Raw genomic sequence first — 17,177 nt, 5'->3', positions numbered from 1 at the left:
CTTATGCAAAATTCACTGAAAGATTGACAGATCGGTTTAATGGTAAAGATCTGAAACTTAATTTCAAAGAGCTGGCACTATTGAGGCAAGCTGGATCGGTCAACCAGTACATTACGGAATTCCAAAAACTCTCCGTTTTGGTTACAGACATTTCCGAAAGGAGGCAGATAGTGCTCTTCATGGATGCATTGACAGAACCACTCAGGGGTTGGGTAAAAGGTTTCAATCTTGCCACCCTTTTGGAGGCTATAGAAAAGGCGCAAAGCATGGCATCATCATCAACATCATCCTCTCAAGGTTACTCCCACTCCAAACTGCCAAAATTTCCAAGGGGCAAAGATAACAAACCACTGTTGAAGAAGCCTTCGTTGGACAAAGCTACCTGACAAGAGCTCCAAAGGAAGAAATTATGTTTCAATTGTAAGGAACCTCGACACAGATGCCTTGGTAAAGGGAAAATACACTACATTGAAGTCGTGTCTAATGACAAGGACGATCAAGAGAATCTATCCACAAAGGACGATCATGCCTATGAAGACTCCAAAATGCTAAATTTGAACCATACGGAGAGGATCGCTACATTGGTATGCTATGGAGGAACGATTGCCCTAGTTCGGAGTCTGAAATGTACGATATTTCGAGTATCGAGAACCTTTCAAGGACAGAGGGTCATTGTGATGCTCGATGGCGGAGCCACTCTAAACTTCATAAACTCATCTTTGGTGAAAAGAAGAGGTCTACCTACAGAGACTCATGTAGGATTCCACGTCAAGGTCGTCGGAGGAACACTTTTACCCTGCACGCACCTTGTTCCCCAACTGAGTATCACCATAGCTAATCACACTATGACAGACGATTTCTTTATAGTGGACCTAGATGATATGGAGGTTATTCTGGGCATACAGTGGATGGAGACACTAGATGAATACACAGAGTTTCAAGTGAATGGACTTCACTTTTTTTGTCGATGGAAAGAAGGTTGTTCTCCATGGGATGGCCAATGAGGGACTGAAGAAAGTTTCAACATAGTGGATGGAGGCCATTTTTTGGCATGATGACATTGCATTGGCTGCACATTGTTTTGTTTCGGCAAAACCTATAAAAAGACAACAAACACCCCACCGAGATATGATCTTTAGAATATCTTGAGTACCCATGATAAAGCTTTTAAAGACATTCCTCCTGGCATACCTCCCCGTCGTGAGTTGGAGCATACGATCGAGTTTAAAGCTAGTGCCAAACTAGTTATCACCACATGATACCGTCATCCCAAAAAATCAAAGATGAGATCGAGAAGACGATTCAAGAACTCCTCGACAAAGGATGGATCCATCCCAACTGTAGCCCTTTTGCATCATTAGTAGTATTGGTAAAAACAAAGGATGAGACGATGCGCATGTGTGTGGACTGCCGGGCATTAAATAAGAAAACAATAAAAAATAGATACCCTATTCCTAGGATCAATGAATTGTTGGATGAGCTGCATGTTGCGGTTTATTTTTCTAAAATCGATCTCCATTTCAGATACCATTAGGTCCACATGCGGGAAGAAGACGGCATTTCGTTGTCACTACAGGTATTATGAGTTCTTGGTCATGTTGTTCGAATTAACAAATTCACCAACTACTTTCCAATCTTGCATGAATCATATCTTCAACAAACAACTGCGTAAGTACTTGCTGGTATTCTTTGATGATATCCTTATTTACAACAAAACTTGGGAAGAACACCTGAGACATTTGGATGAAGTTCTAGGGATCATAAAGGCTCAGTTCTTGTTCGCCAAGCAATCCAAGTGTGAATTCAGAAAGATAGAAATATTGTACCTAGGGCACATTGTTAGTAAATATGGAGTGCAAGTCCACCAGGAGAAGATTCAAGTTATCCTTGATTGGCCCCCAACAAAATCGCTCTTTGAGTTGCAAGGGTTCTTTGGATTGTGTAGTTATTACCAAAGGTTTGCAAAAACATTCTCTCGGCTCAGTGCACCATTAACAGATCTAACAAAGAAAGGCTCCTTCTAGTGGAATGAAAAGGTGCAACACACTTTTCATAAGTTAAAAGAAGCAATGAGCACTTGCCCTATTCTCACCTTACCTGACTTCACTCAACCATTCATTCTGGAGTGTGACGCATCTGAAGAGAGCATTGGTGTAGTATTGATGCAAGATAGACACCCTATAGCTTATGTGAGTTAGAAGCTTACACAAGGCGAGTGTCTATATTCTAGTTATGACAAAGAGATGTTGGCCATCGTGCATGCACTGACTAAGTTCCGACAATATTTGGTGGATGCCAAGTTTGTCGTCCGTACTGATCATAATAGTTTGAGATATTTTTTGGAGCAATGGGATCTGAACGAGAGGCAACAAAAATGGCTAAGTAAGATTCAGGCTTTTGATTTTGACATTGAATATGTGAAGGGAAAGAACAATGTGGTTGCGGATGCTTTGTCAAGAAAAATCACCATCTACTTACTATCTCAAATTTTAGCTGACTGGAAAGCACACTTATTGGTGTAAGATTCCAAAAACACATTCACATGTAAGCTAATGGATAGCGGCACTCAGGATGACCAATACAAGGTGGTGGATGACATCATTTACCATAAGTAATGGTTATACTTGGTGCCTGAATCCAAACTAAAGTACAAAATCCTGAAGGAAATAGATGCCTCACCCTTGGTCGGGCACCCAAGGTTTCTCAAAACCTATAGATAGCTCAGGGAGAGGTTTACGTAGAAGGAACTTAAACGCGATGTTTTGCAATATGTACAGGAATGAGCAATCTACCAGCAAAAAAAAACTGAACACACTTTACCTATCGGGCTATTGCTACCCTCGCTGACACTAGAACGGAAGTGGGAAAATATCTCTATGGACTTCATCACAGGACTTCCTCAAGTAAATGGAAATGATTGCATCTTTGTGGTGGTTGACAGATTGACGAAGTATGCACACTTCTTCGCCATCTCCTTAGATTTCCAGGCCGCATAGGTTGTTGACTTATTTTTTAGAGAAGTTTTTAATTTGCATGGGTTATCCCAAAACATTATTAGTAATTGGGATGGTCGGTTTCTTAATATTTTCTGGACAAAATTGTTTTGATTGGCAAGAACAGAATTGTCGCCAAGTATTAGCTACTACCCTCAGACATACAGAGATTATGAACAAGTGGCTGGAAGGCTACGTTCGAAATTACGTTTTGACACAATAGGCATGGGTCAAATGGATGCACTTGGGGGAATACCATTACAATACAACTTATCACATGTCTATTGGGATGGCAACCTTCAAAAAACTATATGGGTATAAACCTTTTTCATTTATCGACATGGTGTTGGGTGACAACCATGCACCAAACGCGAGGGACTGGCTTTAGGAAGGACATGACATCCTAAGATTCTTGAAGGAGAACTTACAAAGGGCGCAGAATCAACAAAAGATCTACACCGACAGACATCGAATCGAGAGAAGTTTCGAAGTGGGAGACTAGGTCTATCTCTAGCTCCAGTTGTATAGGCAATCCTTGTTGAAGGCAAAAGGCAAAGAAAAATTGGAGCCACTTATCGATGGTCTGTACCCGATAACTCATCATATTGGTGAAGTTGCCTATGAACTCGAACTTCTAGAAGAGTCGCATCCATAACGTCTTTCATGTCTCTTGTCCGAAGAAAGTTATGGGACAAAACATCGTAGTAACCACAGATCTTCTGCCACTCAATGAAGAAGGGAAGCTTGTGTTAGAACCGACCGACATCATTGATGTATGCGATAAGACTCTGCGGAACCGTACCTTGAGGGAATACTTGTTACGCTGGAAACACTTGCTACTAGACGACATGACTTTGGATGGTGAACAAATTCTTCAGCATACGGCATTGCATTTGTTTGAGGACAAGCAAATTTTGGGACAGGAGGACTGTAATGTTCACATCATAAAATAAATAAATAATTAAAGCTTTGTTTATGGGCCGCTTAATTTAGTATAACTCAGACCCATTTTTATTTTTATTCTTTTCGTAGGGCTTGCCGTTGGCTATCTTTGTAAACCCTCAGGAGTTCCTCCGAAGAGTATTTAAGCACAACATGTAGGGAGTAGTTGGTACGCAATTTGGATTATTCTTCTTTGTACTGTAGAATCCAGTTGGGATTCTCTATTGTTCGTCATTTTGGAAGTGAAAGATCTTCCCTAGTTGGCTATTTTGATTTTAGTGAGATTCAATCCTCACCCTATTCCATCTTTTATTACTTGCTTCGATCTGGCAAATCTGTGCACTATCATTGTTTGCAATTATAAATATTGTTTGATGAAGCTCCAACAATTCTATTGGCAATTATCTTGTTCTAGCAATTTACAGCGTTCTCATATGTTCATTGGTGTAGGAGGAATTGGCAATCTGTCACCTACAGTCTCCAATGTACCGTCACCCACAACTTGCACCGTACGGACCCTTGCCTCCACCGTACGGCCTACCCAAACTATACATCACTACCCACACACCGTACGAACAAATCTACTTCCCCAACTTAACCATCATACAACTTTCTGAGTCTACCGTATGGACATCCTCTACCACCACTAGATTTCCAACATCGCACTATACAGCCTTTGGTTCTGACTGTACGGCATCCTACTCCAACAGTACAACCTCCCACTGAGATCGCACAACCTCCACAATTGTTCCATCATTTGAAACGTAGGGGAATGGAACATTACAATATGTATGTAAACTATGGAAAGGATAAACAATGCATGTTAACCAATTGACATAATGTGTAAAATGGGTTATTTGGTTTGTTATATACGAATTTTAGAAACTTTAGTACGCAATATATATGTTTTTGTATTGTTTATTGTATATTTATATTAGTTCATGTAGAAACTTTCTATAATAATTTGATATTTTTATACAAATTATTAATTTATAACTAATTTTCAATGTTATATTGATTTTATCTCCTAAATAAAGGTTTCTATAATATGTAATGTATATTATTATTAATTTAAAATCTTTTTCAATTGAACTTAAAAATATTTATAGAAATAATGAAATTTTTGCACATATATTAGTAATTTATATGTAATTTTTAGAGAATACTTAAGTGATGATTTAAATTTTTTTCCAAATGAAATATATAAATTTAATATAAAAAAGTTTAAAATTGAAATATTTGCATATAAAATTCCTTATTATAAGTACGGGTGATGGTAAAAGTTACATCTAAATCTTCTCTTATTTATGTGTATAAGATACATATTATCTTAAAATCAGTTTAATTACATTACAAACTATTAGATTCACTAGAACAGAAGAAACTTTCCCTTTTATCAATTATGTAAACTTCAAAACATTATTTAGAATATATTTTACTATCGGCTTATCCATTGCACATACTTTTCGTGCAACTGCTAGTTTTATCTTCTAAAAGAATCGTATCTTTTTAAGTAAATAAAATAGTTCTGAAGTAAAATTAGCATACACATTTCTAGAAAAACCTATATAAACGACAGTACAATTCTCAAGGCATCTAATTTTGACTGGATTATGTGAATTAAGTGAAATATGTGTCGTGGAAAGATCAGTAAGCTAATCATATATTGCAATCCTACAATATTAAAGAGAGAAAAAGAGAACAGTAAAATCTCATTGTCCAAGTAAAAGTAAGGTAGTAAGGTGCTCCTGAGTACCTAAAAGCATCAACAAGCTCTTTATTTTCAGGATCAAGCTTCACTCCTTCATAGAATGCATTTGCAGCTTCATCATAATGCTGAAAGATAAAACAAATAAATACGTATGTTGAATAAGAATTCAGATTTATGTGATGGAACAGATTCTCATAGATTAATAATGTAAAATAAATAAAAATTGATCTTCAGCATTCATGTGAGCATGAAATGATTTTAAAAAATCCCATACAGAGCATTAAAGACATTATTATCTTTTACTAAGACTAAATAAATGGAGCAAACCTAGAGCGTCTACCAAGGACTAATTTGATTGACACATCCCTAAATAAATAACCCAGCTGATATGGAAATCTTTTTAATCCTTTATCACATCAGGGAAAACAAATTTTCTTCAATCTAACGAAGGTCTTGTGGAGTTCCTCTTCCTAAAAAGAGCTTAAAGAAATTCATTTGAGAGTGTGCCATCAGCCTCTATAAGATAACACGTGGAATTTATTGGCATATCCTTGCCAGTGTATGAGTTTGCATCCTTGGTTAGATATAACTACAGTCTTCACAGTCTTTATAGCAAGTAAGCTGGCGCAAACTGATTTCAAAGAATGTTAGAAATAGGGAATACTGGGGGTGGGGGCGTGGGGGGCGGCGACTATGGATATCTTTAACAATCTTTAAGCATCCATATATGATCAAACTGGAAAGTAAACATAACAATAACACAATACAACTTATAACACAATTATTTGTTAACTAGGGAAATCCCTGTTGGGGATGGTAACCACAAAATGATCCACTAATCAAAAGCATCTTGTGAAAGATATTGACCCTGTTATAAGTCTATTACATCCATATAGTGTACATGTCCTTGTTAGGAGTTGGTGTTTCAATTACAAAAGTAGCAAGCTGAACCCAATACTCAAAAATGCATATATAATGATATAATCTGTATACAAAAGGTATACATACAAAAACCATTTTGGCACTGCTGATATCTTCAATATCTGATTTGTCCACTGAAGCTCCCTTCACAAAACTGATCATGCATCCGTACTGTACTGTACTATCATCAGGTTCGCATCAATACTTATATTACAAAGTGCACATTCAAACATTATATCATTACAATGCAATCCCACACCTTTTAGAAACAAAAAGTGTCTTGCTCTATACCCAACTGCTTAACCAGTCGGCCTTCAATTCCTTGCACGCTTTCCAAAACCTACAATTACTTTTTGCTAAGGGTCAACATCTAGGATGTCGTCCCAACCTTGTTAAGTCATTGATTTGGTAAACCAAAACAATCCCTTGACCAAATTATTTTGTCATCTGCTATGTTCAGCCTGTTATAACCTATATCAGGAATCCTGTCTATAACTTTGTCCATACAACGAATATTCTTGAGCGCTTTTAACCACGTGCTCATTACATCATGTACTTCCTTTCCTCAACTGCGCATAACTGCAATTGCTTCATGTTAATTGCGCTAAAGAAAAATGTATAATTGTTCACTGTTTTCCTGAAAAATACTTCGACAATTTTCTAAGTCCAATCATCCAAAACTTAGTATTATGTTTTGTCTTCTTCATTGCAAGTATATGTTGCCATAAATGACAACCCTATATCGTCCTTACATATCCTCCTAGCCAAATTGCCAACAAAGAATAAATAACTAAATTATGGACAAACTTAGTCAAGGAAATTATTAGCAACTATAATGTCTGCCTTTTGAGATTGCCCTAATTTTTACACTATAATTACCAATTCCTTCAAAAAAGAATTGTGAGATGGATAGAGATATAGCCTTACCAATTCTGATTTAGGTTTTGTAATCACTAAATACAGCCAAGTGCACATAAACAACTAACTATATTGTTAGTGTAATATAATCTGCCTCAAGCATCATAAACTGATAATACAAAAGATATAATACCCTAACTTGGAGATTAGAGAACAATATCTAATGCATATGAAAGAAACTCACACATTGCCTTAACCAAGAATCAAGGAAACTCGTACAAACCACTCTATTAAAGAGTATAGGGAGATAGCAGCCAAGGACTAGGATACCAAACTTGAAGAGTTCAGCCTACAATCCCTCCTTATCAGCCGCTCTGTTGCATCTCATGGATCTAATGGCCTCCTAAATGTTGGAGGGGGTAGACACGTGATAGTGAGGAGGTGAAGTGGGGTGGGTAGATGGTTGCCCGGGAATGTCATAAAGAGCAATGATCTGAGAGGTTAGGGAGTGACAGTGAAGGGTGGAGGGTGGTGGTGGTGGTGGTGGTGGGGGCGGGGGACAAGGGACAGCAAGGGAACAGGGTGTGTAAGAAGAGCTAGGGATGGCGGATAAGTGCAAAGTATAGGGATTTACACTGACACGCAATAAAAGATCATTTATTATAGCAAAGAAAACATAGGTAAGAAAAACGTAGGTGAGCATAGGTGGGGGAATGGGCCTCAAAAGCGGAACGCATAGAGCAATGGAAGGATTTGCAATCAGCATCGAACCATTGGTTCATAGGGCATGTATTATGATGTTTGCTTCTAAGGGAGAGCGAAGAGTGGTGAGGGATGGAGAGGATGGTGAACTTCCAAATGGCAGTAGCAAGTAAATCAAACATGGAGGAGGCCTCACAAGAGTCACTAAAAAAAATAGGGTGAACAAGCCTCTTAAGATGAGAGGAAAAGAGCTCACTGTCGCCATTGAGGAAGTGAAACTTGAAACGGGGGTGGTTAGCAACAGACAAGAGGTGTGGAGACTAGAGAGAAGATGACGAGTGAGGAGAAATGTGAAAAGCAATACTGAGGAGAGCATGGTCTACAAGGGAGAGGCGCGAGATGGGGAAGCTATGAATGGAGGGGATGAAGGAGGAAGAGGTGAGGGCATAATTGTAAAGTTTCTTACCAGATTTCAAATTTGATGGCAGACTGATGCACAAATTTATTACAAGCATGATCACTGTTGATAAAGGATAGATTCGCTCTAGAATATATAGAAGTTAGTGCATAGATAATATAATATTCTTGAACTCAGAATGTCCTTCGATCCTTTGTTGTGCTTGCATTAAAATTGATTTCAATGCCTTCTTTACTCGGGCAGATCAAGTATACATATCATACGAAAGGTTGTGATGGTGAATGGTCATGTCTCCGAATGGAGACATGGACATTCACAATCACACTAGTTCGGTGTAACTAATCATGCCCGATTAGTTTACAATCTTAACACAAGCATAACAATGTATTACTAATCATAATGACTACAGCCCGATATAAAATATAGATCGATGGTGATCTAAATCAAAGGAATCAGAAATAAGTTTCGATCATGGTTGAATGATCTCAAAAAAAATATATGATCGTCAGATCCAACTGTGTATTGATTCTCATACAACAAGGATATGTATGCATATATATACAATAGTATGTGCAACATACTGTTGTACATATATACATATGTATGCTGGTCACAGATTTGTCAGACTGAGGTTATATGCTTGAACATTCCCTCTTAGCTAGGGAAGACAAAGTGCATATATATAAGTTCTCCTTATTTGAAAAGTAATATCCTCTAGATATATTGAAGAAAATCAAGTCTCACGATATTCTTTCCAATTATGGTATGTACACAGAGATCAAGTCTCAGATATCTACCATAAAAGATCATGGTATATCCATAATATTATGTCACATAATATCCAACATGAGTTTGAACATATTGATCTTCAACAGATATCAAGTCACATGATATCCATCAACATGCTCTTTTAATTATCATGATTTTTCCATGAATATCAAGTCGCAGGATATTCATCATGATAGTAATCCAATAATTATAAAGTCGTCACCTTATATTATTATAATAAACATTTCATTATAAAAGATTCACCTTTTAATAATGTCCATAAGGTAGGCCCATAAGTCATAGAATTAGACATAAGACGAAAGCGTTTACACTTTAAACATCTTTATTAAAATAATACAAATTTACAGAGTTGAGACTCAATCTCATAAGCTTACATTTCAACCATACCAAGTTTCTTTCTGAAATTATCAACCTTCACTTTAGGAAGAGCCTTGGTGAGAATGTCAGCTATTAGATCACCTGTATTAATATATTCCAACTGAATAGCTCTTCTTTCCACCATGTCTCTTACGTAGTGGTAAGGTATTTCTATATGCTTGGATCTATCATGAAATACCGGATTCACAGAGAACTTGATACAACTTTGTTTATCGTAGTGAATAATGGTAGGTTTCGTAGGCTCACAAAACAAGTTAGAAATTTTTTTTTGAAGCCACACTGATTCTCTAGCTCCCATTGCTCCTACAATATTCTCTGTCTCAATAGAGCTCTGAGCAACTAAAGCTTGCTTTTTGCAGATCCAAGAGATCATGGCTGATCCTAAGCTGAAACATCTTGATGTGCTTTTCTGGTCTTTTACACTTTCGGCTCAATCAGAATTAGTATATCCATGTAACTCCAAGTTGTTATTCTCATATTTAAATTCATACCCAATAGTACCTTGGAGATGCCTTAATATATGCTTCAACGCAACAAGATGAATCTCACTAAGTTCACACATAAACTGACTTAATGCATTCACAGCATAGCAGATATCAGGTCGAGTATTTACAAGATACATCAAGGACCCAATCATGTGTTTGTATAAAGTGGGATCAACTAGTTTGGATCCAACACTTGCTTCCTTTAGCGTGTGTAAGTTGGTTTCCATTGGTCTTGACATAGGTCAACAGTCCCACATTCCAAATCTTTTCAGAATATCAACTGTATACTTCTTTTGATTTAGTAAGATATTTCCAGACTTCTGACGCACTTCCAAACCAACGAAGTAATGAAGAATTCCTATGTCCTTCATTTCAAACTCCGAAGCCAAATCTTTCTTACACTGATTAATGAGATGTTCTTCCCCTGTAATCAGAAAGCCGTCAACATAAAGAATTAGAATTAGCATATCACCTTTAGTTATCTTAAAGTAAAGATTTGGATCAGCTACATTCTTGGTGAATCCAAGACTTAGAAGGTATTTATGAATCCTTTCATACCAAGCTCCAACACATCTTGTTGAATACATACAAAAGGATTTGTGACATACATAAGGTTGGAAAATCCATATAGAGCCCTCTTTAATTCACATACATAACAGGCAGCATCATGGCTATTACAAGTCTAACTGAGGTATACTTGGCAACTAGTGCAATAGTTTCTTTAAAGTCGATTCCTTCCTTTTAAGAAAGCCACAAAACGAGCTTTATGCTTTTCAATGCTACCATCTGTAGCATACTTAACTTTGAAGAGTCATTTTGAAGAAACAATAGATTTTCCTTTACGTCTAGGAACTATATCCCAAGCATCATATTTTAGTATCAACTGATATTCTTCCACCATTGCATTTTTCCAAGCTTGATGTTTAAATGCTTCTGCAGCACTTGAAGGTTTAGGGTTTGGACTCACACATGAATGTGTTGTTTGCCAATTTTCTTGGTCTTTTGCTTTCTCGGATAGTCCTTGAAGGTGCTGCAAATCCATCTCCTTATAATTTTCCTTGCCCAAAGTGGCTTTTTAGAATGATCAAGACTCTCTTCTTGAGTCTCAAGAAGGGTCTCAATTTAATTTGAAGTCTCTTCAGCATACTCCCTCTGAATCTCAAGAGTAGGAGCCTCTTCTTGGGATAAGTCATCTGTATCTAGTTCATCTGAAGTTCTGGCTCTTTTGAAAGCAATATATTCTTCAAAAATGACATCTTTGTTGAGTTCTATTTGTTTCTATCTAGGTATGTAAACTCTGTATCCTTTTACTGTTTCATTAAAACCAATAAGAATTCCTTTTCTTCTAGTAGGTTCTAACTTTGTCCTCTTCTCCTTAGGTACATGAACATACATAGGACATCCAAATATCCTTAAATGACTATTGTCAGGTTCCTTTCCTGAAAATGCTTCTTCAAGGGTCTTATTGTCCAAATATGAGTGAGGACATCTATTCTGAATATAGACTGTTGTATTAGATGCTTCAACCCAAAATGACATGTTCAAGTTTTGATCAAAAATCATAGCCCTAGCAGCTTCTACAATAGTTTTGTTTTACCTTTCAACAACTCCATTTTGTTGAGAATTGTAGAGGATTGTGAACTCCCTCTTAATCCCAGCAAGTTTGCAGAACTCTTAAAATATTTCAGAAGTGTACTCTTTCCCATTATCTATTCTCATAACTTTAATTTTCTTTCCTGAGGAGTTTTCAGTGATTGTTTTGAATTCTTTAAACTTAGAATCTATTCAGATTCTTTGCACTTAAGGAAGTATATCCATGTCTTCCTTGAAAAATCATCACCAAATATCACATAGTACAAGAACCCTCCTATGGATGGTAAAGACATGGGTCCACATAGGTCAGAGTGCACTAGTTCCAACACATTTTTAGTTTTGCTCGCCCTATGAGGAAATGATTTTTTAGTGTTCTTCCCCAAGGCACAACCTTTGCATGATTCATTGTGAATATGGCTTAATTTGGGCATTGCAGTTACTAACTTCTTCGTAGATGTTAGGGCACGAAAGTTGATATGAACTAATATTCTATGCCATATTTCATTTGAATCTGAAGTCTCACGCATAAATGCAACGACTGACAGTGCGTAGCTCATTTAATAGTCCTTGTCATACTCCTATTGTTAGAACCTTCGTTATGGTTGAATTCTTAGGCCATGCTAGTACCTTACCTTCCATGAATACAATTCTATAACCATCATCTTCAAGTGCAGATATAGATATTAAATTCATTTTAATACTTGGTACATAAAGAACTCCAGAAAGCTTAATAGAATTTCTAGATTTCAATTTGATGGTGTAGGTCCCAATTCCTTTTACAGAATATGTAGAATCATCACTAATTGTAACTTCTTCATCTGTTTCTATTTGCATGCTTTCTAGGTTATCCTGATATCCAGTGATTTGTCTTGAAGATCCGTCGTCAAATATTCAAGTATTTGATTTGGTTGATATTTGACTCTACAATGCTGAATAGAAGGCATATTTCTCGGATTCATGACCTTAATTTGATTTATCAGATTTGAGAAATGACGCTTGAGGTTTAGGTCGATGAGGACAATTTATTGCATAATGTCCATATTGATCACATCTGAAACATTGACTTTTGGACAAGTCTTTCTTCTGTTTTGATTGTCCTTTTCCATGAAAGTTTCTTTTCCTTTTGTTGTTCTTCTTTCCCTTCTTATGAGAGTTGGTGTTAGGGACACAAATGTCTTCATCTAAGGTTTTATGTTTTCCTTTAATCATTAATGTCGTTTCTTCTTGAAGACAATCAGATGTTAATCGATCTAGTTTTGGGATTTTAGATCTTGCACTTATACTTTGTACAAAGGATTCCCAAGAATTTGGAAGTCCTTCTAACACTATAAGGGATAATTCTTGGTTGTCAATCTCATAATTGACTACAAATAATTGATCTCTCAAATCTGTGATTCTCATGAAGAAGGCATTTACAGTTTCTCCTTTATTCATGCTGATATTATTCATAGGTGTTTTAAGAGCAAGTTTTCTGCTAGTGTTATTTATTATGAATGCATTTTCAAGAGCTATAAACATGCGATATGTTGTTGCATGTTTTGCCACAATAGGCCCTATGTGATCTCAAACAACATCCACAATTATCTTCATGGCCTTCTCATTATTCTTGATCCATAATGTTTTCTCTGGATCATCTTTAGGTTCTTCATTAGCTTCTCTTACGAAAGATTCCAATTTGTTTTCTTTTAATAATATCATTATAAGAAGTTTCCAAGATTCGAAGTTATAAGCGATTGTAAGGTGGTGTTCGAATCTTAACATGTTTGTCATCTTGTAGAGAAAAGAGAGACTATAATTTACTGTGAAATCCGATCTCTTAAACTTAATGAGATCTCCTTAACAAAGCTCTGATACCATGTAAAGTTTCTTACTAGATTTCAAATTTGATGGCAGATTGATGCACAAATTTATTGCAGGTATGATCACTATTGACAAAGGATAGATTCGCTCCAAAATCTATAGAAGCTAGTGTAGAGATAATATAATATTTTTTAAGTCAAAATGTCCTTCGATCCTTTGATGTGCTTGCATTAATTGATTTTGATGCCTTGTTTACTCGAGCGGATCAAGTATAAATATCATACGAAAGGTTGTGATGGTGAATGGTCATGTCTCTAAATGGAGACATGAACATTCACAGTCACACCAAGTTGATGTAACTAATCATGCCTGATTAGTTTACAAACTTAACACAAGTATAACATTGTATTACTAATCATAATGACTGCAACCTGATATAAAATATAGATCGATGGTGATCTAAATCAAAGGAATCAGAAATAGGTTTCGATCATGCCTTGAATGATCTCAAAAAATATGTATGTGATGGTCGGTTCCAATTGTGTATTGATTCTCATACAACAAGAATACGTATGCATATATATACAACTGTATGTGCAACATACTGTTGTACATATATACATATGTATGTCGGTCACAAATTTGTCAGACCAAAGCTATATGCTTTAACAATAGTCCACAATGCTCACGCCCCCATAGTGAGGCCAACGAGTAAAGAGCTCGGAACCGAAAAAGCATGAGAGACCGTTCAAAATCGCAAGTCCAAAGGACTCATAAAGATGGAGTAGATGGAAACCATAGTAGGAAATTGGCCCACCCATCAAAAATATGAAGTCCCAAACAGGTCGAATCAATCTCTGAGGTGTAGATTGAATCAGAATATTGGTCATAAAGCGGAGTCTGGAGCTCTCTGGTCCGTGCATTGAAATCCCCGAAAATGATTATGTGCCCCAAAGCGGCAAACTGGGAGACACACTCACAAAGGTCAGAAAATGGGTCTCCGTCGTCAGTACGATGATAGGATAAGGAGAAGAAGTTGGTGGGAAGTAACACAACAATGAAAATCTCTCTTTGATAGTGACTCTTACGGTCAATATGAACCCACATGAATCTAGCATACGTGTCAAAGTGGACAACAGAAGTAAGGCTGAAAATATAATCTCTAATCAAACAAGCAACGCCTCAAGAACCACGGACCCACCAAAAGCACAAGCCTCCTCTCTACAAATAGATAACCACTGATAACCAGCATATCCCAAAAGAGGACCCACGAATGGGTCTCAGTGATGACCAGTATATCAGCGGATCCCACTACATCGTGGAAGAGACCTAGTAATGACCATAAAGAATCATTACCATTCCAACAATTAACAAGAAGAGAGAAAGTGGAGGGCTCCCTCTTGTCCGACTACTAGCAAGACTGTTATTTGGTCTTGGGGGCCTGCCTTCTTTCCCATCCACTAGGGGGGAATCACAAATGATTGCTTTAAGATTCTTGATAACTGCCTACTTCCAAACACGTCTAGCCTCCGCCACGAGACTTCAGGCGTGTTTCAGCCCTATTACCTGTGCCTTCATGGGATCTTCATCTAGAAAAATCTTAGAGGGGAGAGAGAACAACTTCCTCTTCGCTCTAAAAGCACGAAGCCTATCTGAAAAGGTGAGAAACTAGATGAAAAGGGTGTTCCCTTGACCAATCCAACATTTATCCAGTATGATGTCAGAGATACCAAGCTAATCAATAAGGAAAGAACGTCCAACAAAGAGGGTCAAAAGTGAGAGGGAGACCATGAACTCGTAGGCTGAGCTCACAAACACGTCTCACATGCTCATCCTCTATCTTCCCTTGAACAATCTTATCCAAACTCGATAAAGTTGCACTAGCAGTTGTGTTATTGTAGAGAGAGGCCCGTGATTTCACTTTCTATTCAATTTCAGAAATTAGAGGAGTGTTTTGCCGCAATTTCAGATTGTTGTTCTTTGATGGTATCTAACCCATCAAGCTGTTTGATAATGGATTCCAGATGGGATTTTAAGCCTATAGCCTCGGAGGTGAAGGTAACAAAAAATCCTTTGATTTGAGAAGTATTCGAGCATGTGGCATGTTTGAGTTCCATAATTGTCTTAGTTAGTGAGAGTATTTTCTCGTTGAGCATTTGATTGTCCGTTTCTAGCTTAGTAACTTGGTCGTAGAACCTTGTTGATGTTAGTTTTTGTACCACTACATAACATATAGCAATTGAATATCTAATACGGGGTATCAAACACACAATTCCTCTCTTGAAAAGTTAATACTCATGGGACATGAGAATAACTCCAATGTTCCTTACACCTGTGGATACTAACTCAATATATCGATGTGATTTGCTGGTAATCACGTAGGCGGCCTTACACTAATTGTTGAGGATGACTTGGACTTCGGTGGGATGATGGAGATGGTGATTCGGTGTGAATGCTAGATGATGTTGGTGGAGAAGGTGATGGTGGTGGAGGGTGAATGGTTATTATGACTTATGCTCTTCTAACTTTCCTCTTCAAAATTCTAACTCCTAACTACTTGCTATTCTACTCCTACTATGAATGGAAGATTAGCAAATGGACTCAGATCGAATCTAATGAAAGTTAACCAGCGGCTCCACCTCCATAGATGCAATGATTCAAAGGAAAATGAACTAGTTGAAATGACCCACTCTATATGGGTTACCAAAAATTTGATACTGGGTTGGGACAATTCGTCAAATACTTATCATGTAACCTTCAGTTAATATTATTACCATCAAAGTGCAAATAGATCATATAACAGCAATATTTAAGAAAGAATCTTATTGCAAAACAAACCCTTAAAATAGTCGAATGACAGAGTTTGATTTGAATGTAGATAGTTAAAACTAAATCAAAACCTGAATTTGCCGTCTTCGAGTGTTATCATGAAATTGCTAGATCTGTTCTGTTCTACCCCAATCAAAAAATGTTGATAATCCAATTCGTATTTGAGACCTTCCCTGACCGCCTATCAACACTGTTGTTTGTGCGTTTTAATGTAATCGGAGCCTGGTGCGACTGTCTCCATATTAAAGACTGTTGGCAGGTTTCGATTCTTGAGGCGGGTCCAGACTGGATCATTTTGAGCTTCAGATACGTCCTTGTTTGTTCAAGAAAATCGCATCAACATTTAGCTGGTTCAAACCCGCGTCTTGTTCAATGAAGTCGCATCTGGTTCAGATCCTTTCCTTCGTTTCCTGCAGTTATTTACTCCACGCGTTTGCCAGCGATATTCACATGTGTTGAAGGAAGTCGTTGGAATTAAGATAGAAAATCACTTCTCACCCCCAGTTCCTCCCAATCCCGAGTGATGTCGTTGGACGGTTTAAGTTTATTCTATCCGCCTTCAATGGAACTCGAAATGTTTATAACAGCATTCGCTTGGTAACAATCTTGAGTTTGCCCAAGATTCTTTCCCTACGCTTCCGTCTCTGGTATTCAAATCAGGCCGCGCGGTCTTAGTTCGAAATCCTCGGTTTCTCAACCCTCGGCCATACCTGAGATTTCATTGGCTTTCAAGAGCTGGCACCAGTGCTGACGGTAAC

General features: G+C 37.4%; 1 protein-coding gene across 2 annotated transcripts in view; it reads right to left on the bottom strand.

The window, feature by feature from the left end:
• Window positions 1-17,177, bottom strand: part of LOC149576641 (uncharacterized) — a 239,168-nt gene that overhangs the window by 7,393 nt on the left and 214,598 nt on the right. For both annotated transcript variants that reach the window (XM_089818699.1, XM_089818690.1), the window contains one exon: window positions 5,692-5,771. In XM_089818699.1, coding sequence (XP_089674825.1) covers window positions 5,692-5,771 — 80 coding nt within the window. The remainder of the gene's footprint in view (window positions 1-5,691; window positions 5,772-17,177) is intronic.

The sequence above is a fragment of the Cupressus sempervirens genome, chromosome 1, assembly GCF_028749045.1.
Source record: "Cupressus sempervirens isolate cs-2001-9-10 chromosome 1, ASM2874904v1, whole genome shotgun sequence".
Classification (NCBI taxonomy): Eukaryota; Viridiplantae; Streptophyta; class Pinopsida; order Cupressales; family Cupressaceae; genus Cupressus; species Cupressus sempervirens.
The sequence above is the reverse complement of the archived record's forward strand: the minus strand, read 5'-3'. Positions and strand labels throughout refer to the sequence as shown.